This window comes from Triplophysa dalaica, chromosome 7 (assembly GCF_015846415.1).
Source record: "Triplophysa dalaica isolate WHDGS20190420 chromosome 7, ASM1584641v1, whole genome shotgun sequence".
Taxonomy (NCBI): domain Eukaryota; kingdom Metazoa; phylum Chordata; class Actinopteri; order Cypriniformes; family Nemacheilidae; genus Triplophysa; species Triplophysa dalaica.
In genome coordinates this window covers 3,881,924-3,908,373 of record NC_079548.1, presented here as the reverse complement: position 1 = coordinate 3,908,373, position 26,450 = coordinate 3,881,924, and the positions used below count along the sequence as shown (strand labels likewise).

At 37.7% G+C, this 26,450-nt stretch overlaps 1 protein-coding gene across 1 annotated transcript in view; it reads left to right on the top strand.

Moving 5' to 3' along the window:
* LOC130425773 (uncharacterized) overlaps positions 1-26,450 on the top strand; it is a 38,082-nt gene continuing 11,632 nt past the window's right edge. The window contains exons 1-12 of the mRNA XM_056752152.1: positions 1-10; positions 5,726-5,809; positions 6,889-7,233; positions 7,318-7,674; positions 9,688-9,786; positions 10,559-10,891; positions 18,515-18,874; positions 23,926-24,012; positions 24,152-24,244; positions 24,428-24,502; positions 25,806-25,919; positions 26,020-26,154. Of these exons, the coding sequence (XP_056608130.1) occupies positions 1-10; positions 5,726-5,809; positions 6,889-7,233; positions 7,318-7,674; positions 9,688-9,786; positions 10,559-10,891; positions 18,515-18,874; positions 23,926-24,012; positions 24,152-24,244; positions 24,428-24,502; positions 25,806-25,919; positions 26,020-26,154 (2,092 nt within the window). The remainder of the gene's footprint in view (positions 11-5,725; positions 5,810-6,888; positions 7,234-7,317; positions 7,675-9,687; positions 9,787-10,558; positions 10,892-18,514; positions 18,875-23,925; positions 24,013-24,151; positions 24,245-24,427; positions 24,503-25,805; positions 25,920-26,019; positions 26,155-26,450) is intronic.

Genomic DNA, 26,450 nt, shown 5'->3' with positions numbered 1-26,450 from the left:
ATGGAAGGAGGTGAGAAATGACCTCAGTGTTCAGGCAGGCCAGGAACAAGCATGGGTAGGAGTAGGATAATATTAATAGTGATCCTCTTGATGCAATGGAATGCTAGAAGTTTGTTGGCCATGGGCAAGACTTTAAAAAATATATTTTTATGTTTTCTACCAAACCCAGTGATATTTGTATTTAGGAGATCAAATTTAGATTTTAGAATAAAGGGATATCAATGTGCAAGGTGTGATGGACCAGAGGGTGGTTATGTTACATTTATTAGTGAAGAAATTGCATTTAGTGAAATAGAGAAAAGATAGGAGCATAGTCATAGAGATTTTGACTAAAGAGGGAAAAATTATTATAATCCTTGTAAGAAATTAGATTTGGATGGGTTAATACAAATTGAAGTAATGGATAGAAATAAGAGAGTGATATGCAGGGACTATTTATACACATCCTGCTCCTTTGTTCAGTGTCCAGTTTTGTTAAGTAAATGTGTTCCCATGCTTTCTGGTCTGAATAAATATTGATTTTGGATTGGAACATGTTGTACCTGTTGGATTTAACCACTATGCGTTACATTTTTATAATGATAAATTATATATTTCCTCGAGTTCAGGGAGACATTGGGCTATCGTTGTTTTAGGGCATTGTGGGAAAGAGGAAATAATATAAATCATCTTACAAGGAAAATACAAGAGGCAATTGAAGTAGTAGAAAAAAGTCAAATGCATGGGGATTCAGGTTTTCAGTATATAAAACAAAAACAATACTGTTCACTAGGAAAAGAGTCATTGACATACAGATGTATGGTCAAATAGTTTAACAAATTATAGTTTTTAAGTTCCTTTAAGTTCCTTATTTGCGTTTGTCAAAAGTATTCCAATGAGCAAGAAATAATGAAGAATGAGCTAAGAAAGATGGTGGTGGATGAAGTAAAGCTTAAAAATAAATACACTTATGGAACAGAGAGTTTATTTCTTCATCTTAAAAGAACCGAGTTAATTAAGAGGATTGAGATGATCTAAATATTGTTAATATGAAAGCATATTTTTTATTTATATGTATTTATTTTGGGGGAAGGGGAAACTCTGGGTCATACTCCAACACAGTAGGTGGCGATAATGCGCCTTACATTGGTGCTATCCGCCATAAAAACGTAGAAGAAGAGAAGTAAGCTGAGAAAGGGTGTTCAGAGTCATGTCTGATCTTTGGTGAGACGAAAGCAATACGCAAGCATAGATTAGAAATCTTTAAATTAAAATGTCGATCTCGTCAGACTAGTATCGACACCATACCAATACTAACGTTGTTATCGATGCTATTGAAATTAGGATCGATACGCCCATAACTATCGCAGTGGGTCTGCAGACATCTTGCGAACATCGACATCGTCCGCACAAACAGATATTTCACGGTATTTTATATTAGAAATGTGTGTTATTTTTAACAGTGTTTATTTCAAGATGTACCTCTCTTACTTACTTATGTCATCGCTGCTGCTGATCGCTGACGGTAAGTGTTATTTATAAAGATGAATGTGCTTCATAGCTCTCTTCTCTCCCTCCCTCTCTCTCACTCTCTCTCTCTCTCACTATATATACATACATACATACACACATACATATAACACATTAGACACATTTACACATGTCTAAAGGGTTCAGTTTGCAAGCATTCTGTTTCCTGACCGTCCTTTCTATGTCGAGCTAAAAAAATGCCTGTCCTGTTGGTAAAAGAGGGTTGGGCGATGTCTACCAAATTGGCATCGGACTATGTCTACAGTGAAACATCGCGATAGACGACGACACCGTTGTCTTCTTTAATCAAGCTGCGACATTATAAGTGACGCAGAGACACTTCTTCTACATAGCACAGGTCCATCTGTAAGATGTCTGCTAAAGATCTGGAAAACATCTGCTGTGTAAAACAGCTGCTAAACATCTAAGAAAGAGCTGTTGTACATCTATTCTAAATCATACACATCTTATAGACATCTACTAGATGAAATCTGACAGCATCAGATGACCAAACATCATCTGCCAGATGTCTTGCAGATGAAAATGCAGACATCAAATAGATGTCTGCCGGATGAACGTTTGCTATCAGGGTATGTACAGTTATAAAATCAGATAGGTAGTTTGCATTGGTTACTAAACACGTTCACATACATGCGTTGTTTTTTGGGTGACTGCAAATGTGTAAGTTGCTAAAGTTAGCTAATGCCGGCTTAACATCGTGAGCGGTCAGCCATCGGTTATGGACGATGGCATCGTTTATCGGCCCAACCCTAATTTAGAGACTCAATAGTCTAAGGCCTATTTCATGTTAGTTAGTACAGGGCGTACGAAATGACAATTGGTACCATAATATTTAAATAAAGACAAAAGTGGCTAGATGAAAACATTACTAATGAATTATAATAGGCCATGTCTTATTGCTAATGTAGACAGATGCAAAAAATAACCAATATTTCCCGAAGCGATTGACAAGTCAGAAGCAAGTTATTCATTTAGAAATTCAAGCCACAGTTATTGTGCAACACAGAAGCAAGCCCAGGTGAACTCCGAGTTATATCTCAATATAATGTTAGAACTGTATATTTATGTTGCTTAGTTGGTAGAGGATTTTGCTAGGAAAGCATCGGGTTGTAGGTTAGATGGTTGACCTAGGAAACACCCAAGCATACTGATAAATGAAGTGTGAGCAAGTCCATGGAAAGTCAACCTTACCAAAGAAAAGGTTTTCTTTATACTGATAGCACAGATGTCAACATTTGGTAGTTTGACTTCTTAGATCTCTGAAGATTTTTAAAGCAGCCTTGAAATGGTCCCATCCATTATTGTACATATTTCTCATAACATGCTGATGAAAATATAAACATATAACTATTTTGTTTTATGAAGAGCCATCTTCATATGAAGAGGGTTGGATATTATTACTATTATTATTACTATGCACTGCAAGTTATTTTGTATGAAAGTGTCAAAACCTGTAAATGTAAGGGCATTTAACATGTTGTGGTTTTAAAGACCACTCTGTCAGGTCACCTTAGGGCATTAAATCATAGATCAATTTTATATTCTACTTGGATTTTTTTTCTTCCATAAACACACCCAAGAGGACACAAACAAGATGAGCAGAAAGATAAGTCAAAGTATTTCTATCAGGAAAACAAATCGTACACATCTAAACCTGATACAAACATTATTTATTAGAGACACCTTCAAACCTTCGAACTCCAGTAGGATCATGACAAACTTAGCTCTTATTAACTTAGCTCTTAATGTGGATGGTTCATGTGTAGTTTCTGTGTGTTAACACAATAAATATGTGTTGTTGTTTTTTCATTCATTCGGATCATCTTCTCAATCAGAACATGTTCATCTGGATCAGATGTTCCACTTTTTTGTATTTCAAATACATTTCCCATTTTTTTTTAAAGTACACTGCGCATATACTGACAGAAATTGTATCTTTAAATGTATTAAAAATACTTGTAAAATATGCTTTTACTAAATTTAAAAATTAAACTTTTAACATACTTCTAATTAATGGTAATTAAATATATTTAAAACAAATATATTAGTGAAAAATATTAAATTAACATAATTGATATCTGATACTTTATATTTGATGATATATTTATCCTAAGACTATCGTCTTTTGTAAATGGTGTCGTCAGTGACGTTGAATTTTATCACTTGTCTTTTATTGAACACAGACGCTGATGCACCATCTACAAACACCATGTGCGTTCCTTTATTTTAACCCCCATAACACAACCATAAGGTAAGGAATATTTGACGACATAGCCTTTACACCTCGGATGTTCATTCACTTTCAAATTATTGAACGGCCCGGAGTACAATTTTCTGCTTATGCCACGGTTACCACACCACAGGACATTGTTCAAATATTTAATTTCAATGTTTGTCATGGTATTGTCTTTAAATTTGTGTTGAGGGGAGGACTACTTTCTTGTGCATCTCAAGCATCTGTTAGAGCGAACGGACTCGGAAGCTTGAGCCACGTGGCGAGTGTGTGTGTGTGTGTGAGAGAGAGAGCGAGAGTCCACACACACACACACACCCAAGTGTTTTCAGTAATGTGACAGAAAAGCCAGTGAAAATAATAAATGATTTATTCCCTGTATTCGATTGTAGTATATGTACTTCTTGTTTTTGAAATGCGTTGTGTATTGAAACGAAACTGCACACGTTTCCATTAACAGTGAAGTTAGACATTATAAACTTCAGATCAAGAGCAGGGTGATGGGTGAGGTGATGGCCTGTAGGCTGCACTATAACCTTTCTGTTGTTTAAACTTGGCGAAGTGATATGGAACTGTAATGTGGTCAGCTGACCTGGAACACCTTCATTGTTGTGCATTTACTGAAAGTCAATGCACAACAATAGAACGTTTGTCAACCAACCAGATTGAAGCATTCAACAGCCCAGTGTTATAATGAGTACTCTCCCTTCTCCCGTCTCAAACAAGGATTGTAATTCAGATCTCAGTCTTTTTTTAAGGGCTACTGGTACCTTCCGGGCTGGCTGTATAACTGCTTCTGAAACTTAGTTTTGAAGAGACATCTTTGAGGAAGACCTCGACAACCCATGGTGAGTCATTTTAATGAAAACTCTTAGTGCATAATATGACATTCTAGTCAAGTTTAGTTAAGATAAATACATTAAGTCTGCTGAGTTGCTGTTTTCGCCTAATATCCAATAAACTGTAGATTAAATACATTTTATGATGTCTTAACATTATACACCTGTTAACTGAACCTCTGCGTCTCTTTTTCAAACTGGAATAAGGCTGGAGCAAAACCTGTCAGACTAAAGTTGATTTTGGGAAAGACATCTGAAACTGAATTTTCTTGACATCAGAAAAAAGTTACTGAACTGATGAGAAGAACTGAGTACTGGAAACAATAAGACTGTTCACAGGGACGGGGTGAATACCCTGACACACTGGTGCCAGGAGAACAATCTCAGCCTCACACCGTGTCTACAACAGGCACACAATTTAGTGTGGACAAAATAAAAAATTACAATGAATACCAATGCATTCTTTGTCAGGTTGCGCTCTGCCACATCCAGTGCCAGTGGTGGACTTCGGGGGACAGAAGACCTAGGCGTTCATATAAAAACCATGGTGAAAAACGCCCAGTGACGACTTTTCTTCTTGAGATGACTGAGGAAGTTTTGAATGCTCCACCTGCATCCTCAGCTTATTCTACATCTGCACTGTGAAGAGCATCTTAACTGTTTACATCGCAGCCCGGTATGAAACGGCACCGCCCCAAACGCAAAGCTCTGCAGAGGGTGTTATAAACAGCCCATCACATTGTTGGAGGTGAGCTTCTCTCCCTCCAGGACATCTTCAGCAGGAGATGTGTGAGGAAAGCTCAGAGGATCATCAGTTACTCCAGTCACCCCAGCAATAACATGCTCTCTGTTACCATCAGACAGATCCCATAACCAGCACCACCAGCATGCAATCCTACACAACTCCACTGAATCAAAATAGTAATTGTATAATAATTGTATCATGTATATTGATAAATGTTACTTTTTGTAACGCATTTTGTATGTTCGTATAATGTTGTGTGTAGGGGTTTCCAAACTCTGTCCTGGAGTGCTGCTGTCCTGCACAGTTTAGATCCAGCCTGCCTCAGCACACCTGCCTGAAGGTTTCTGCTTTCTTGTCTGCATGTAAGATCTTGTGTAGCTGTTTCAGGTGTGTTTGATAAGGGACTGAGGTACACCTCTGCAGGACTGTGGCCATCCAGGACTGTGTACCAGGACACCCCTGGTATACCCTTATGTTCGCTTTATGCTGTCAATAAAAATACATTCTAAATATATTAAAACAAGTTAAAGATGAGTCTGTTTTAACTGACTTTTTAAAAGATAATTATAATTTACAGTGTATTCAGATAAAGATATTATTCTAATCCAGCTATGACCTTTGTTATAAATTATACTTCAATATTACAATATTACACTTCAGGTATACTTGAAGTTGTTCCACTATAGCACGAGGAAGTACACTTTAAGTTGTACTTTACTACAATTTAATTACAACTAAAATATACTTAGTACAAATACGTTTTTTCAAATAGCATTGTTTAAGGTAATGAATCAATAGCATATTTTCAGAATACTGACCATTAGTCCGACTGCAAGTATGCTTAAATCTAAATCTAATATTTTTTGCTAATATTTTTTTGTCTAGGGCTAGTTCCACCAAAATCTTTCTCTTTAAGGAAGAAAACAAAACAGATTTAAACATGGCTGCGTGAACCTAAACAGTCATTTACAAACCTGCACTTTGACTTTTATAATGCAAAGACATGACTGCATGAACTGAAATATTTATTCATCGAAAATGAACTTATATCTGTTTATTTTTTCATCCATTCCGACACTGTATGTAGGTATGTATTTTATCTCACTTTCAGATTATGCTAGAAAGAACCTCAGTTATAATCTTGCACACACACACTAATTTAGACACACAGCTAAACTTGTTTCTAGTGATCTTTCAGACTCATTATTAAAAAATAGTTTTGTAGACAAATATACATTTTGAAAGTGTAAATTGTGTGTGTAAAATGTCAGGGACACGAAAGATGGACCAAAGAGAAGCTGGAAGCTTGAAATGTATATCAACAAAAAAATGCTTCACTTCAATGCTACACTTGTCTATGATGTCAACAGTTTTTTGCTAGTAATTCTTAAAATATGCGAGGGAAACATACAGTATTTCACACTTGTGCCAAAAGACACTTCAGTCTGGAGCGTCACAACACAGACATTTGCATAATTTGATTTTTGATTATACAAAACAAGCCTTGCCTTAGTTTTCATTGAAAATACATTTATTTTCAGGGTTCACAGTGAAGGGTTCCTCAGGTCCTCTGGTTGTTCCTCTGGGAGGTTCAGTTCTTCTGCCCTGTTCTGTTGATTCACTCTCATCACTGGAGGATCTGGAGGTGGAATGGAGAAGATCAGACTCACAGACTCTCATTCATCTGTATCAAGATGGAGATATTAGACCAGAAGTCCAGAATGAGGATTATCATGATCGAGCTCATTTCTTCACTGACGACATTAAACAGGGAAACTTCTCCCTACTGTTGAAGAATGTGAGACAAGAAGATGAAGGACAATACACATGTAAAGTTCACAGTGGACAAGAGTCTGGTGAAACTGTGGTGGAGATTAAAGATGTTGGTGAGTTTGATCACTTGGGTTCTTCACATCATGTTCAATAACATTTTTGGAATCAGTTTTATGTTTTATTTGATATGCTTTCAGAGCGTTTAATCGTATCAGGATCAGATGATTTGATTTCCGTGTATGTGGGTGAAGACGTGACTCTGAACTGCTCTGTGGACTCTCACATCCCACCTGAAGACATTGAAGAGGTTTCATGGAAGAAAAGAGTTAAAAACGAATACGTCACAGTTCTGCTCTATCAAAACAATGAGGTTCATCCAGAACCATCAGATGAGCAATACAGAGACAGAGTTGAGTTCTTCAGTGATGAAATCCACAGAGGAAACTTCTCTCTCAGACTGAAGAGAGTCAGAACTGAAGATAAAGGACTTTACATGTGTCAAGTGTTTGCTGGACGATTCTCAGACAACACGACTGTAACACTAAAACAACTGGGTGAGTCAATGAATAAATATGAAAACAAACGCTAAAGCATTTAGTTATTTACTTCCATATTGTTTCAATATTTTGATTTTTTCAATGCAAAGATCTTGACAATAATTTAACAATATGAAAATATGTGCCGCTAAAAAGTGATATTTGGAGAAGAATTGTTAAAGAATTTTGACACTGGTCATTTAAAAAAATACACTGATGGTAAATATTGAAGGACCCATTCTTTGCTATTTTGAGGCTTTTATTATGTTTTGGGGTGTTTAATAGTGGATGTTCACGTTTCTTATAAAAAACGCTTATATTTCACATATTTCAAGTCTATTGTTCACCGCTTCTAACAAAACGACTGGATTTTTTACGGTCTATTTAAAGTCTTCCAAAACGCTTTGATTACTAAAGCTGACCAAGTCTGTCGTGATTGGTTCCCAGCTTAGAGCCATCAACTGAGAGAGACAGAGTCGCGTATTCTCCGTTGACTCCAATGGAACAGTTTCAATAGTTCCCAGAAGTTACTACTAATGCATGTGGCTGCGACTAAACAGACCAACGGAGGAAACTGCTAACCCATTTAAAGTCAAAAGCCATTAAATGAATACAAATTTACAAAATAAAGCATTTAAAGAAAAAACATAACTTCCTGGAACTATCTAAAGGCTCCATGAATCACGTGATGCTCCAGCGTTTTGGACTTCCGTTGGCAGAACTCTCTCTCTCAATGGCTCTGGAGTGTGTGTGTATGAAGATATCTCACCCATAACATATAAGCGAACTTCCGCTTCTCAGGCTGTTATGATTGGTCGGTGTCCCTCTCAGTGTATTCATACACTTTTATCAATAAACAACAATGGTGTCAACTTCACTGTATTAGTTAAAAACATGCGGATCGATCGAAGTGCAACGGAGGTCTGCTAGTGCATGTGCAAACGTCGATCTTTGTTGGAGATTGCATTTTTTTTTCATAGTATGGCAAGGGAAATTACAAGCAGATTGACTAGGAGACATTTGCAAGCAGGATTTTGAAGAACGTTTCATTGAAGTGTATTGAGGTAGGGTAGGGAGCACACACACGCAATATCAGTGTATTACACAGAACAACTTTAACAGCCGATGTTAAAGTCATGAAGCTGTTATTTGACCATTGGGTAGCCTAGAAAGTGTGTGGATGAATTCTTATAACCAGCTGTAGGACTGTGATGAAAGTGAAATTAGTTTTGTGCCCAGCTCAGACAAATGTTTACGATTGCTTTATCCTATACATTTTACATAGGTATTTGGTATTTATTTATAGGTATATCCCCTGGCATCGGACCCAAAACCTTGCGTTGTTAACGTAATGCACTTGCCACTGAGCTACAGTAAAGCTAAAGTTAATCTAAAGTCTATTTTCTGCCCCGTATCATGTTTTGTGTATTAAAGATAAAAAGCATCAACATTCTTTTACGTTTCTTCTGTGTTAAAAGAAAGAAGGTCATACAGATATAAAATGTCATTCAGTAAATTTATTCAAGATATTAAATATCTTGAGTTAAACAGACATTTCTCATGTACATCAGTAGGTGTCAGTATTACACAATTCAATCTAAGAAGATTTCATGTGTTTTACAATATTGTGTTTACTGTGTGAATATTGATATTTTTACATTTACTGTAAGACTATAACCATGAATTTATTCACATTATATCCTGCTCGGACCAGGGGCACTGAGAATGCATTAACGGTGCTAGTGGGGCTATAACAGCCTTAGCCAACGGGTTGGCGCGTATGGTTGCATTGATTTTTGTACTGTGTTGTAATGTTGTGCCATACGGGACTAGGAGCACTGAGCATGCATTTCAGGGTAGGCAGTCGTGACCTAATGGCTAATTATTCGTTTTTTCTTTCAATCTAATGTCTTGCACATGTTTGCGTAGTTATTATGTTAAGATCATAAGCCTGATATAAAATCAATGGAAGTCTATTGAATATCCCCACTAGTACAGCAATACATACCTCTGTGTGTGTGTGTGTTTCAGGTTTCTCTTCTTTACACATAATGGTGTTGATTCTGTGTATTTCTGCATGTGGATCTGCTCTTCTCTTCTTTTCCCTCATCTTCAGCAGAACCAACACAGGTATGTTTATGAAAAATATTCTTCTGTAAAAGATTTCCCATGGTCTAATTTATGTTTTTTCATCAAATATTAATATGGAAGTGCTTTAACTTTTTTCTGATGTTATTTTATTTTATTTGTTTTAAGGGTCCTTAAATGATTGTATATATTTTTCAGTTATTTATAGTTTTTTTTTTGGCGTAATGATTTTGATTAAGTTTTAATAGCATGAGTTTGCCATGAAAATAGCCTTTGTTACTGATATCACTTAGAAATTAAATTACCATTTCCTTCAGTTCGGACTTCAGCGAGTGACTACATTTTTTCTTGACAACACATAACAAAATAAATAAACAAAATCAAATCAAATTAACCTCTGTGATTCTAATTTGACACTTCTGATAAACTATAAAAATGTGTCGTCAGTCATTATGTACAACTCAACTCAACTTTATTTATATAGCGATTATTACAATTTTCATTGATATAAAGCAGCTGTACATGAGACACATTGAATACAAGTAAAACAACTAAAGGCATATACCTGGAAAAACAAGAAAAAGGTGAAAACAACAAAGACAGACTTACAAATGCTCCACACACACAATATGCATACATACTTACACACATCGACATAGACACACACAAACACACTCTCTCACACACACACAGTGAAAGCATACATTGGCGACAGAGGAAAGAGAACCACAGGTCAAATATTAAACAAACTATAAATTCTTATATGCAATATTATGTCTAATTTCTGAATTTCTAAATGTTAAATCTCTTTCAGGGTTTCGTGTGGAAGGTTCTTATAAGGTTGATATGGGAGGTTTAGTGGTTCTGCCCTGTTTCATTGATCCACATTTAATAACAGAGGGTCTGAAGATAAAATGGAGAAGATCTGGTTTAAAGAGTCCAGTGTGTGTGTATGAATATGGATCAGAAGTCCAACATCAGGATTATCATGATCGAGCTCATTTCTACACTGAGGACATTAAACATGGAAACTTTTCCCTCCTGTTGAAAAATGTGAAAAAGGAAGATGAAGGACAATACATATGTACAGTGAACAACAAACTGAGACCTTTGTTTGCATTCAGTGTGAATTTGAAAGATTTTTCTGGTAAGTTAACAGGATTCAAAAGTCTTCTACATCACATGTGTGTTTCCTGACAGTAGAGAGTCCTGTTATACATCTATCAGTATATTGATATCCAGCACTGGACTGGTTTATATGAACCGGTTTTATCCCCTAGTCTAAAAGATCAGATGTTTTTTCAGAGTGAATGTGGGTTTATGCCAAGAGCTCCGAGAGATTTATTTGAGTTAATTATTAGGATTGTTTCTAATAACTAAAATGTTTGTCCTTTTAATAGATGGAATGATGGACAACAACTAGTTAAAATTATACGTTTTCCATCACTCAAATGGTTGTAACGGAGAACTATTAAATGAGTAAAATCACATAAGTGCACTCAATTGGTTTGTCTGTCATGTACTCACTGTTATAAAAGTAACTGATATATGCTCTTGTTATGACGGAAGGGCAAGAGTCAGATGCAGGGTCAAAAAATCTTACTTTATTCACACAAGCAGCCACAACACAACAATCCAATAAATTCAAAGGTAATAAAGGGACAGGGCTGGAGTGCTCGGCCGGTGAGAGAGATGGGAGTGGCCAGAAAAAAACTAGAGACAGTCCTGGAATACTGGAACTTTTCCGTGTGGTCCCGGGAGACTGTTGTTAAACCCCACAGGGAGTACAGTTGAAAGTTTCATAGAAAAACCACAAAGGGAGAGCTGATAGAGCCGCCTGAGCAACCCGCAGGGAGAGGTGACTACTTCGTTTGAACAACCCCGCAGGGAGAGATGAATGATCTGCTTGAACACCCACCTGGGGAGAGATGAATTATCCGTTCGAACAACCACATAGGTAGAGATGAATACTCCACTCAAACAACCATGTAGGGAGAGTCTCTATCCGCCTGGGGGAAAAAATCAATCGAATCGCCAGCCAGATAGGGTGCCAAGGTCGCCAGGGCAGCAATCTGCGTGAACAGTGGAACACCAAAAAGGTTGCAAAGAGCTCTGGAGCCTGGACAAACAAAACCAATTAGCCACTAGATAACAAGACAGACAAGACAAGACCGTGTTGCTAGATTGGAAATCAGTGGGGTTAGTAATTTAGTAAATAAAAGTAAAACGGACTGACACAGAACAAAGGGAGTTATAAAGAGAGAGAAGAGATAGCGGGAGATGAGTTATGAGAGGATAACAAATGGAGGGACACACACACGCGGACTCCGAGCACATGGAGAGCTGTCAAAACACCCTCCATAGATGTTTGATAGGATTCAGATCAGGACTCATGGAAGGCCACTTCAGAATAGTAAAATGTGTTGTTCTTATCCATTCATGGTTGATTTTAGCTAATTTGGGTCATTATCCTGTGACCTGCGACTGAGACAGAGCTTTCTGACAATGGACATTACAGTTTGCTTCAGAATGCCTTGATAGATTCGCTTAAAAGGACTAGTTGTCATAATCCCACTATTTCAGCAAAGTTGAATTGCCCAATAGGACATTTCCCACGCCTTGTGCAGGGGGGAAGCAGTCAAGAATATGAATTGAGGAAAGGAGGTCTGAGGTTCCACTGGTTCGTCGGGTGTGTATCCTCTCTGTTTGGGGGATAAATGATTATAGAAATACACAGCATACTTACCTTTCCTTGCCATTATTAGAGTGACGTCTCATGAGTTATTTGTCCCAATTTCATCACATTATCCTAAGTGAAACAAGCCTTTTGGTGAGGTGCTGCTGATATTACCTTTTGTATGGTTCCCATCGATGCAACACATCGTCAGTTTTGGACCTCAGCTTCATTGCTTGATTTGGCCCTTTATCACAAGACAAGGGAGGCCCACCGCAGGTTGATTAAACCTGGGTGTGTGTTGCATTGTTACAAGGCTGTCTGGCAGAAGCAGTAGGCAGCTTTCACTGCAGCTTAAAGGCACCACAGTCATAATCCGCCGGCCCTGAGAATGGAACCGGCAACCTTCTGTTCATGAGTCCAACACCATTTTTATTAAATGGTCACTTAGCACCCCATATTACGTCCTTCCGTTTCACCCACTGCCAGTGGTTGCTTCTCTCAGCGATAGTGGCAAGTTCTTTGACTACCTTCCATTGGGCATGTCCTGTGATACTCACTTTCTTACGCAGCCTTGTAGTGGAATTGGAAACAAAGCCCCTGCAGCCCACTTCCACCGGGAACACTTTCGCTGTCCATCCCTGATCTTCAGCATCCGCTGCAAAGTTGGCATACCGGATATTCTTTTTTTCAAATGCTTCGTTAATGGCCGCTTCCCAAGGTACAGTCAACTAAACTATGAGGACTGTCCCACTGGAGCTGGACCACAGAACCACGTCCGGCCGTAGGTTGGTCGATGGAATTTCAAAGGGGAAAGTAAGTCTGTGGTTTAAATTAACTTGCATTTCCCAATACCGGGCTATACTCAGCAGACCTGAATCTGGGATTAAATGCTTGGCCTGCGATTTCTTTCCCTCCCGAATAAAAGGTTGCCATGTTAGCGAGTTAGCCTTGGTGTTATGGGGGATGACATTTGCTGTCACTCTCTTGGTCTCTACTGCTGCAGCCAAGCACTTTAGTACTTGATTGTGGTGACATCTGTATCTTCCTTGTGTCAAGCTCTTACAACCCACAAGAATATGTTTGAGGTTTGCTGGAGCTGCACATAGGTGGCAGGCTTGATCCTACCCATACCAAACATGCAGATTTGTTGGTGATGGCAGAACATCATATGTAACTCTTATGATAAAACTTTGCCTGTTTGTTTCCATACTCCACAGCTCACTCCATGTGATTTTGCGCTGTTCAATGCCTTCCCACCCCCTCCAATGGCCTTTCTGGGCTTGAGAGAATGCCCTGGCGCATCTACTTGCTACCTCTTGACACCAAATCTCCTCCACTACCAGGTGACACTGTTCCTTTTGTGTCGCAACGTAGATGTGGTTGATGCCAAACCAAGTCCCCATCCGCCACATTGCACTTGTCCCACGATGTCCTTATGTCTGAGGACTGCCTTTGGATCTCCAACTGCTGTTGTTGGGTTCCATTTTCTTCCTGTCACCACTGTTGGAGCAGCATCTCTTACACAGGGATCACAGGATTCTTTGAGCGTCATCTCTATCTTTGTCTTTGTGCTTTTATATTCCTCCACAAGGCTTGACATGGGAAGAGAGAGAGCTCCATTCCCGTACAGCCCTATGTTGATCTTGGCAGCCTGAGCCATTTCCAAACTTGTGTACTCATAAATCTTTGTGCCGGCCGGGATTAGAAGCTGTTCTGTTTTTGTAAGGTTCAGCTGCAGGTGATGGCCATTCATCCAGAGCGAGATGTCGGCTAGGCAAGCTGAGATGTGTGCAGAAACAGTCGGATCGTCAGGCCGAAAACACAGGTAGAGTTGTGTATCATCCGCATAGCAGTGATAGGAAAAGCCATGTTTCCGAATGACAGAGCCTAGGGATGTCATGTATACATAGATTAGCAACGGACTGAACCCTTAGGCACACCGTTGTTGAGATGTTGGGACTCAGACACCTCACCTCTCCAGGATACTCTAAATGACCTACCTGAGAGCTAAGACCTGAACCATTGTAGCACCATTCCGGAGACACCCATAGCCTTGAGGGTGGACAGGAGGATGTGATGGTTATCGGTGTCAAAGGCGGCAGATAGATCCAGTAGGATGAGAACCGATGAGTTAGAGGAAGCTCTTTCCAGTCTCAGGGCTTCAATGACAGAGAGCACCGCAGTCTCAGTGGAATGACCGCTCTTGAAACCAGATTGGTTGCTGTCCAGGAGGTTTTTTGGGGTGAGAATGGATAAGAGCTGGTTACATACAACACGTTCTAGAGATTAAGCAACGAAGGGGAGTAGGTATACCGGTCTGTAGTTTTCTAACAGTGCAGGATTAAGAGTACGTTTCTTCAGTAGTGGGGTAATACGGGCCTCTTTGAAGAATGTAGGAAATGTATGAGTGGTGAGAGACGAGTTGATAATGTGGGTCAGAGAGGGAACAACCGATGGAGAGATGGCCTGGAGGATATGAGTGGGGATGGGATCCAGCGGGCAGGTAGTTGGGTGGTTTGAAGAAATCTGTTCCACCTGTTCAGCGTCTTTAAGGTCCGTGGTGTACCAACGTCCAATGCTTTTGATGGGCTTTTCCGTGGCCGTTGGTTTGGGCTCACCATTTATACAGAACCTGTTATTGGTAAGCCTTGATAGTCTTGAGATTTCATTGTGTCCTGCACAGATTAAAGGCACCCTGTGCCAGATGCAGCAAAGCAGCCCCAAAACATAACCGAGCCTCCTCCATGTCTCATTGTAGGTATGGTGTTCACTTCTTTTACCTTGAAGTTCAGCTTGTATATGTTTGGGAGTTATCCTTGGTTCTTTTTCTACCATTCCACACTATCATTCTGTTCAATCTGGGCTGGATTTTCCTCTTGATGCTGGACCCAGAGAGGTTGGCTGCAATTCCTTATAAAAACTTCTTAATAGTATTTGCAACTGTTGTCACAGGAACATCAAGCTGCTTTGACATGCATCTTTTAGCCTTTACCATGCTTGTCTATTATTTTCTTTCTGAGCTCCTCATAATGATACTAAACAAACCAGTGACTGCATTTATCCATTTGAATAGGCTAATTGACTGCATACAAGATTGGATACATGTGTGATACCAATTAAAGATACTGATTAGTTTGAAATATCCCTGTATTCCAATTATGTATTATCTTTTCTAGAGGTGCTCCGATTGATCGGCCGATTAATCGGCCGATAATCACTTTGTGAAGTATGATCGGCGGTCTCTAAAAGGCCGATCCAGAAAAGCTGATCAGATGACGCAAAATTGACGAGAAATTTATTTTACGCGATATGAAAATGGCTTCACCGGTCTGGCAATTCTACAAGGTGTGTGAAATAGACAATGCTTTATCAATCTGATACGTGTGTACTATGTGAATTCCACGATGCGGGAAGCAACCAAAACATTTTTACACCAACAACCTCTTTAGACGTTTGAGGGTTAGTCACGTAAAGGAGTGCGAGTAGTTTTCAAAGTGCCGTCTTTACAGAGTTTTTACTTCATAAAATAGCGTCTTTTTGTATTAATAATAGCTTTCAGGGAGTGGAAAAATACCTCTAACTGCGTTTTCTCTGTTTAGTGAAGCAGCACATATATGTGAAGCAGGACAACAAAAGAAGTCTTATTGGTACATTTTTGGAAAATAAGATTTTTACATAATTTATACATAAAGCTGAATAATTAAGCTTTCTATTGATGTATAAGTTGTCATGATATGATCATATCTGGCGGAGATATACCCGTTTGCAACTCTGGAATCTGAGGGTGCAAAATATTCAAAATATTGAGAAAATTGCCTTTGAAGTTGTTAATAAAAGGCCCTGTTAATGGCCATCCACTCACAAAAATAAAGTTTTGATATATTTAGTATATTGAATTTACAAAATATCTTCATGGAACATGAGAAAATTCGATCATTTTGACCCATACAATGCATTTTTGACTATAACTAAAAATATTCCCGTGCTCCTTAAGGTTTCGTGATCCAGGGTCACATATGACCAAACCACAGCTTTCTTGTGAGTACAAAATACCTTTTACAGGCACCTTTTGTTATTGTATGGACATAAGAACATAAACATTTGCTTGTAATTAGATTATTATTTTATGTCCGACAACAGAAACATTGAAAATAAATGAAAAGTCTAAGTCTAGCGCAACCTCTCCTCAGCTGTCAGTAACAGAGACATTTTTTAAAGCATCAACCCTACTGCAAGGACAGTAAGAAGCATAAAGAAATATCATATTATCAGATAAAATAATGTAATAAATTTGCTTTGATCATGGCCACTTTATATTGTGGAAGACAAAGGGTTTCTGGGACTCATGTCACATGCTGCTATGTTTTATGAAAATATGTGGTAACACTTTCCTTGAAGCATGCATGTTTAATTTATTGTAAAAGTAGTTTTCAAGCAGTGTAATGCACATTTTAATGCATTGTAATATCTAATAGATAATTGTTATTACAGTTAATACATTATAACACTAAGCAATTCATTGTAACACGACACATTTTAAATTGGTTATAATTATTTACAACTACATATAATGCATTACAACACACATTATGAATATTAATAATGCATTTTACCCTTTAATAATTCTTTATAATGCATTATACAAAAATGCTTCAAGGAAAGTGTTACCAAATATGTTACTTACTAATATTCATTAGTTAATTCATGACACTTTCTCTTCTGGTACTGAGAAAGCTTCAAATAGCTCCTATAATCGGTGATCGGTATCGGCCGATACAGCTTTCAGTGATCAAGGATCGGTGATCGGCTCAAAAAACCCTGATCGGAGCACCCCTAATCTTTTCTAAGGGGTACCAACATATGTGTCCAGACCTTTTTTTTATATTTTTGTAGAATTAGGAAAAATGTATCTCTTTCCACAGCTTCTTTTCTTTATTCTATATAAGTATACATTCAATTCAATTCAAGTTTATTTATATAGCGCTTTTCACAATGTGTATTGTTTCAAAGCAGCTTTACAGGAAAAACAGAAAAGTTAAAACACAGCACAGTGCATGGTATTTATACAACGAGTAAGATCATTCTAATAAATAATATCCAATTTCTAAATAAATAAATAAATGCAGTCTCCCGGTGAGCAGGCCAACACTGCCCACCTGTGGCGAGGAACCCAAACTCCAATGATTGATTAATGGAGAAAAAAACCTTGGGAGAAACAAGGTTCCAGATCCCCTCTGACGTGTCATAGCTGCACTCAAACTGCTGACATGTGATTTAAGTTTAGCATTTAATACCAAAGATTGTAACTTCAGCATTAATAAGACAAATAGTCCGTCTTTGCTCTTGGTTGGGGATGTAGTGGTCTGAGCTGGGATGGTCTGATGGTCATATTTCTCTTGGCTGGTGGTGGAATTGCATTAGATGGAGCTTGGATGGTCAGTCAGTCTACAGCTGGCGTAATCTCAAATTGGGGTTGGGCATCTGTCAGTCGTCTGGACATGGTGGAACTTCTTCCTACCTCGGGATGGGCATCCCGAGGCAGAGGCGGAAAGAGAATAAAGAAAATAATTAGCGTAGCTGCTGTTCATTAACTATGCATTAAGTGAAAGCTGAAAAGATGTGTCTTTAATCTAGATTTTTCTAGTGTATCATACATGATACACTAGCTTTAAATTTCATCACTCCTCAGGAGGAATGAAGCATTATTTCAATGAGCTGTTAGGGTACCAACCAATTTTAGCATGTCTGTATGTTGACAGGGTTTCGCTGCTGGTGCTTCTCTCTATGTAGTGTGGGTTAGTTTTGTGGTGGTAAAAGTACTGAACTAAATATTTTGATTAAACATTTTGGACGTGTTTTGGTTTGTTTTGGACTGTTATTGTACTGTAAGACAAGAACCATTTCTGGCAACACCGGATCAGAAACAAAACTATTTTTTTCTCTAAAATGTAGAGAAGCAGATTTTCCAATAAGGCTGCAATAAACCGCTTTAATAATATTATTACAGGGTCCATACATTATTATGCATAAATTATAAATTACTTTTATTTTGCCTTAACAATGACTTCATATCAGATATATTATCTCTTTCAGAATACAGCTTCACAGTGGTCTATTCTTGTGATCTGGTTGTACCTCTGGGAGGTTCAGTTCTTCTGCCCTGGTTTAATAAAGAACCCTTTCAAGGAGAAATAAAGAAGGTGGAATGGAGTAAATCAGGATTACAGAAACCAGTGTTTGTGTGTGAAGATGGAGATATTAGACCAGAAATCCAGCATGAGGATTATCGTGATCGAGCTCATTTCATCTCTGACGACATTAAACATGGAAACTTCTCTCTACTGTTGAAGAATGTGAGACAAGAAGATAAAGGAGAATACACATGTAAAGTCTACAGAGGACAAGAGTCTGGTGTGTTGTCAGTCAGCACAAAACTGGAACCAAGACTACTAGGCAAGTCAACAGATAAGTATTGAAAGTTATTGTACAATTAATGAGTTTAGATTTAATTTTATTTAATTGTATTAAATTAATTTTACAGTTGTGCGAAACCTGAAGCTATTTTCTCAAAACTGTAACCACAATATTAAAACAACAAATCACATTACATAGATAGATCGATCGATCGATAGATAGATATGAAAACAAGTCTAATACCACAAACCCTGAGTCATGTCCTTTAAAGGAATATTTCTCGCCTTATTTCATATTTTTTAATAAATTTGTGACTGCTCTGTGTCGACGGTTCCTCTTCTCAAATTGTTTTAAAACTAATTTACACGGTGGCCAATATGTATGAATTTGTACGAGGTGAGTGTAAAAAACATTACGTGCACACAAGAAAAAAAATGGGATATTTTGTGTTAAGAGAAAAATATTGATACTGAAGCAATATCGCTCGAGTAGGAGTGTATGTAGTTTTCTTATATATTCATGCAGAAAAAGATTACAATTACAAATACGAGAGCGATTGAATTTATACATACGTTCGACGGCACAAGTGTGTAGTGTTTAACAACCCCCTGGTTTTAAATGTAACGCAGAACTATCCGAATCCAAGCTCAGAATAACATTTAAACCTCTGCTACTGAGTCCAAACAATCACTTAAATTTGCGTTGTGCTGAGAGAGACTTTTAAAAGAAAGTCGCGTCCCACTCTTTAACATTTTTAAACACTGAGTGAAGAGCACTGTGAATAAATTGCTAGAGACACTGTCAATACTGACAACGTTCAAATGATCATCGGGTATGTACTCCACCTAGTGGCCATTTTCCACTATTGAAGTTCGTACTTGTTGAGATTTCAGATCTCATTCATCGCACAGCAGTAGCCTCTATCACAAGACACCCTCACCCAAGGGAGGCCCACCACAGGTTGATAAGACCTGGGTGTTTGTTGCATTGTTGCAAGGTCATCTGGCAGCCCATGCTGTGTCCATCCGCCTCAACCAATCGAACCGGCAGCCTTCTGGTCACGAATCTGACTCTCTAGCCATTACTTCACAACTGGCTACCCTGAAATGGATGCTCATTGCCCCCAGAGCCGTATGGCACAACATTTCAACACAGTACAAAAATATATATTTATGTGTTTGGTTGATGTTTATGCGTTTAAGTCACTTATATTCAATGAATACATGACATTTATCAGTATATGTGTTCGCTGGAATTGATTTGACAAGAACATGTTGAATATTTACTTTATACTTAAAGAAAATAAACAAACAAAAATTATCTCAACAAACAAACATAAACTCCCTCTAATCTTGATTGCTCTCTAGCAATTGTTGAAATTGACATTTGTGGCAATTACTTTTATGGCTCCTGAAGATGAATCGCTTTCATAATTTAAGGCTTTGTCATTTGGTAGATCATTATGATGACAGTACAAAGATCGATTCCCAGGGAACACACAAACTGATCAAATGTATAGTTTGTAAAAACTGTAAGTTACTTTGGATAAGAGTATCTGCCAAATGCATAAATATCAATGTATTTTCATTGTGAATAAAGAGGAAAAGTTTTGGTTTCGGAATTTCATTCTGGGTGTAACTATATATTGGACAGTATTGCTCCTTGGAAAAGCACATGATCAATGATGAGAGTCGGCTGCTTATACAAAAATAGCGGCAGGTGGAGAGGAAATGTAAAAAAGACATTCAACAGGTCTCATATGAGATACTTAGACACAGTATGATGTATTATCTACAGTTTGTTAAAGTGTCTAAGACACAGTGTTTATCTGATTTCATCTCTAAGAATCAGTATATCCTAAAGTGTTATTTCAGGTGATTAATACAGCTACAAATTGTGTTTGTCCTTTTGATATTGATAATCCGGGGAGAGCTTGTGATTTTTTTTTTTTTTCTACGATTTTTCATGGATAAGTTCACCACAATTAGAGCTAGTGTTTCTAGTTCTGTTTGTTTGCAAAGTAATTTCCAGTTCCATCCTGATTTGTTTACATCAGGTCCGCCAGTTTAATTTTTGTTTAGTTTATCATCTCATTTATAGAAATACAGTCTGATGGTAGACCTGCTGGGCATTACTGCCTGACACACCTCCACCGGTGCCTTTTGTGCAGGTGTGCTCCTCTGAACACCTCTCTGGGCATAAACGGATCATCAGCGGGGGACCACCAGTCATGGATTTTTCGCTCCTTAAACCCCAGCACATCTCCTGATGGCGGTGCGATTGCAGGGATCACTCCCTGCCACCCCCTGCTGATGCCCTAGGTGTTATTCGGCCCCAATCCACCATGCTTCATTCTTAGCCTACTTCAGTCTACTAGTAGCTTCCTGTCTACATGAATCTGAAGTAAACTTACTGCTCACTTAATTTCATGCCACCTCATTTTTTTAATTCAGATCTGAGATACAGTGGGCCCTACAATACTCTCTGTAGTGAATCAGAGTTTAGCAGAGAGACGGGTGCCATTGTTTTTTAAGCATGCGTTAGTCCAGCTTCTTTAAAAAAGAAACAAGCTCAGATCGCCTGTGTTGAACAATTACAGACCTGTGTCTATTGTTCCTTTTCTAGAGAAAATGCTGGAGAAAGTGGTTCTCAACCAATAATCGACTTATTTGAATAAGTATGACATCTTTGAGTCTTTTCAGTCAGGTTCGAGCGCATCATAATATAGAAACTGACGTTCTTAAGGTATATTATGACTTGCTGCTGTCGGTGGATTCTGGGGATTGTATGGTGTTAGTGCTCCTTGATGAGAGCGCAACTTTCGACATGCTGGATCATGGGATTTTTCCCGATCACTTGAGTAGGTCGGTGGGTATAAGAGGGGATGCACTGAAGTGGTTTGCATCTTATTTACAGGGATGGACCTTTGCGGTGGAAATAGGGAGCACTGTTTCCGCCTCCGGCCCTATCAGTTCAGGGGTTCCCCAAGGTTTATGTCTTGGCCCTGTTTTATTTTCTCTGTATATGCTCCCTCTTGGTTTAATCTGTCAAAAACATGGTCTGGCTTATCATTGTTATGCTGACGATACCCAGCTGTATCTTACTTTGAATTGTAGTGCCACTTCGAAGCGGTCAGTTCTGCTTGACTGCCTGGACAAAATAAAACTTTGGATTGCTTCATTTTTTTTTTACAACTGAATGAGTTGAAGTAGAAGTTGAAGTAGTTATCTTTGGCCCACAATTTTTTACTTGATTTGGGCTCTTTAGCCTCTAAAGCTAATTCTCAGGTAAGCAACCTTGGTGTAATCTTTTATTCCGACATTAAATTTGACAAACAGATTAATGTCGTGGTAAGGGACACCTTCTTTCAGTTATGGGGGATTGCCAGATTGAAGGGCTTCCTATCGGTTTTAGATTTGGAAATTGTTATCCATGTGTTTATCTCGTCTAGGTGTGATTATTGTAGTTCTCATAGTTGGGGTTTATCTGAGAACTTTCTTTCACGGCTGCAGCGGGTGCAGAATGCTGCTTTTAACCATTAGTAGTTATGCGGGAGTATTTGTATCTTGTTTTATTTTGTGTTTTTATGTTTTAATTGTAATTTTGGGTGTGTAAATCATACATTTATTGTTATTTAATATGCTATATAAATAAAATGATTGATTGAGTGATGTTAAAATGAACGATGTAAGATTAAAGCCGACAGCAACTGACAACATTTACACAACTATCTCTATTATAATAACCACCAGCTACAACCACTCGCAAACCTTAATTTCTGAAACTCTACAAACATGTCAGCATGATTCCTCACTGAATCCGACCTAGTTCTCTAAAATATAAACATTGTTATAGGCCGACAGTACTGAAATATTGTCAAGAATAAACACGACGTTTAGTTGAGGTGCAAAAAAACTCTTGAAAGCTTTTGACCAGAATAAATTGAACACAGTTCACCAGACAGAGCGTTCCAGAACACAAGAGAAATGACACCCGGTCAAAACAGAGAGAAGACATCAGGCAGCGATGAACGGGGCTGATGCAGAGAGACTCATGAGAGATGAGTCAGGAGAGAAAAACCAGGACAAGACAACAGTGTAACAAAGAAGAGAATAGACAAAGACAGAAACTGACACAGATTTATTGAGATTTATTTAGGACTGGACTGGGTCACAACACAAGAAGGATAAAAAGAGAAAGAAATGAGAGCGATAACAGAGAACATGTGCGAGCGGTAAAACAAAAACAAACTGATGAATAACAAGAGCCACCGCTTTACAAACTCCTGAACCCTTCACTGTACTACACAAGACTACAGGAATAGTTTCTACTTTACAACATAACACAACTGTAATTGGCATTACTTACATATAAAGTGTTTGAGGTGTTCTGGAGGTCACCGGTGTCTCTTACTGACAATTCTGTGCCACTGTCATCTGACATGAACTGTGTTAAACATAGCATTTTAAATGTGACATTTCCTTCATTCATAATATCATTTATTTCGTCTACAAAATATTATTTAAAAATGTACATTTAAATTTTTTTGTTACAAAATGTAATACTGGAAGATACAACAAATGCAAGCTAGAGGATACCAGTGTGTGTCTTCTTATTGGTCTCAACATGACTGTAGTGAAACAAATAAAAATAATACAGATCAGTGAAACTGAACTCTTTAACTACTGCAGTAGTATGTGTTTTGATACAGATAGACAGAGTCATGATCTCCATCACATCAACACTTATAATCAAAATAGAAATCTTTCTCCCACATGTTATTGCTGAAACATTACATGTGTTAGATAAAATAATGTCTTGGAAAGAGTGAAACCCAAAAGTTTTTATTAATTATTTCTTTCTTTACATTTACAAACATGGGTCTGTAGTTTTTACTTATTTGTGGTCATAGTTTTAAGTAGAATGTTAAAAATTTCATTCAAATTGTCTGTAACTCTGCTAGTTTAAAAATGAAATAAAAATATTTCAGTGTCTGAAATGGAAGGGAGGCATACCGTAAAAATTATTGAACAGGTTTATGTATGTTTTATAATCTATATTGTTGTTGTACTTTCTGTTTTTAATTTTAGATTCAGGTTTCCTTCTTCAGATGTTTCTGGTTTTCTGTCCAAATCTCATCATGTGTTTTACTTTTGTCTTCTGGGGTGTTTCTGAAGGTCAGTGTTATTAATCTTTACTCAAAATATTCATTACACATCTCTGTGAGTAATACAGCAAATAGTCATCTCTTCTGTTTTTAACTTGGAAATAAAGTTCTTTAATGTTTGTCTTTATTATTATGTGTTTGTGTTTCAGGATCTGAGAGTGAGACGATCTGCTGTTGTGCTCTTTATATTCTCAGACCTCTCCTGTTACTCTGGACGGCTCCATATTTAAATTATTTTAAAGGTTTGATGTTTGTTTGTGTATCAGAGAAGATCCACAATGAATTATAATATGAGATTTTAAGACTCATTCTGTTCTCACTCTTAATGCAGAACTGAAGCCTTATATAATCTGTGTTTGAGTGAATTGTAAAAACATTAACAAAAATGTTATAAATGAAACAATGACATTTTTTTTGTTTTACAGACAGAAATAAAACACTGATACAGGAATACACTTATGTTTTAGACTATTTTGTTTTGACAGCTGTTGTTTATTCAGGTAAACAAACCCAAAACACTTTACAGACATTATCATGAACACATTATATTGTGCATTAACAATTTTCTTTTGTGCAATTCTGCTTTATTGACAGAATTACAGTGAGATATACTAAATGGTCTAAAAATATTTTGGTAATACTTTTGGTAGGATTAGGGATGTAGAATACGGTCATGCAGAATATGTACTTTATAAGTACTAATAAACAGCCAACATGCTAATAATATGCATGCTAATAAGCAACCTGTTTATAGTGAGAATTGGTCCTTATACTAAAGTGCTACCAAGATTTTTAACCATACAGTTTGTAATTCTAGTGACCAGGCCTGCGCTTCCCCGAAACCTTCTTGCTACATCATTCTTAATTTATACATTAAGCTGTACCTTTTTAGTTAAATAAACCTTCTGTAAGTCATTTGTTCGGATGGTTGGTCTGAAACGCTCTTGGCTATAACTTTTTCGCCTTTGATGGTTCATACCGCTATGCAAAAAGCATTCTACACAAATTTAGCCTACCATGGGAGCAAATTCTGAGAACCCCCTCAGCTCCGAAAATCAGCTGCTGCATGGCGGCTTTCGCCAAGCACAACGTGATGGAGGCACATCAAGGCTTCCATGCCATTGTTGGTGTCCAGCTATTTATTGGCATTCTTGATTGGACACTTATCCCTTTACGCAAATGGGTGATTTACACCAATAATGTGAATCAACACAGATCGTGAAGAACGTAACACAATGACAAACTATGAGAATATAAATGACCCTTTCAAAAACAAGCGATGCCAAACAGGCAGTTAATGTAAATGGCTAACGCAGAAAACGTATGGACATGAGGGTGCGGCATCGGACACTTGCAAAATTATAAATACATACATACAAACACACTCGCACACATACTTCTTTCTTTCTTTATACTAGTTCAGTGAGCCCTGATAAATGCAATTTCTACTATTTCTACCGCGTTTCTTTATAATAAATTGTTTTCTCAATGCTTTACCCACTCTATAATGCAAGGTAGAGCGAACAATCGATTCTCGAGGCATGGATATCAACCTATTCAGCACCACCACAATAGACAGCAGCTGTTAACATCACACTTAAGAAGGTTTACCTTAAGTATCCTCAAAAGGTATAGTCCGGGGAACACGCCTAGAAAAGGTATACCTTGAGTTAAGGTGTACCTTTAGAGTCTTCGTAACGCGCTTAGGAGACAACTTTTTTTTTTTGCAGCCCTGTTTATTCATTTTAAATTGTGTTTGTGCTTTTATGTAGAATTGTTGATTTTATCTTCTCTGTCTTTCAGCTCTTTTTGTCAATACTTGGCAGAAACTTCTGAATTTTGCAGAATTTGACAGAGTCTTTATAATAATCATCTATGTTCTCATGTTTGTGTTCTGCTCCTGCAAAGCCGTTTACAGTAAGTGTTTCTGTATGAATATCTGTCATATGTCATCATATAACAGTGACATACTGAGAAATGATATTCAATCATGTCAATATTATTATTTCTCTTATAGTTTTAGCTGCAGAGGTTGGAGACAGGACTGGAAAAGTAATACAAATATTTGACATTGTTGCTGATCTGTCCTTTGAAATTCTGCCGACTTTACAGTTCATCCTTCTGTTCTATACATTTGCATCAGGCAGAGAAGGTGAGGTCACATTTATCACTGATCTGAATTAATTTAATGCTATATTTAATTGAGAATCAAGTGTGTGTGGGATCAAAATTATCATAAAATTCATTAAATGCATTTGTGCTGCTCTATAATGTAACAAATCATTAAAGCTGTCGAGTCAAATCAAACAGAAGCACTGCAGAAGTCTCAATCAATCAAAGTTCAAATCAATTCATGTGAATCACAAATCCAGATAAATCACATCTAGTCCTGTAGAATTCATGCGGAATTCAGATAAATTCGTTCAATGATCATTGTCTCATTAAAAT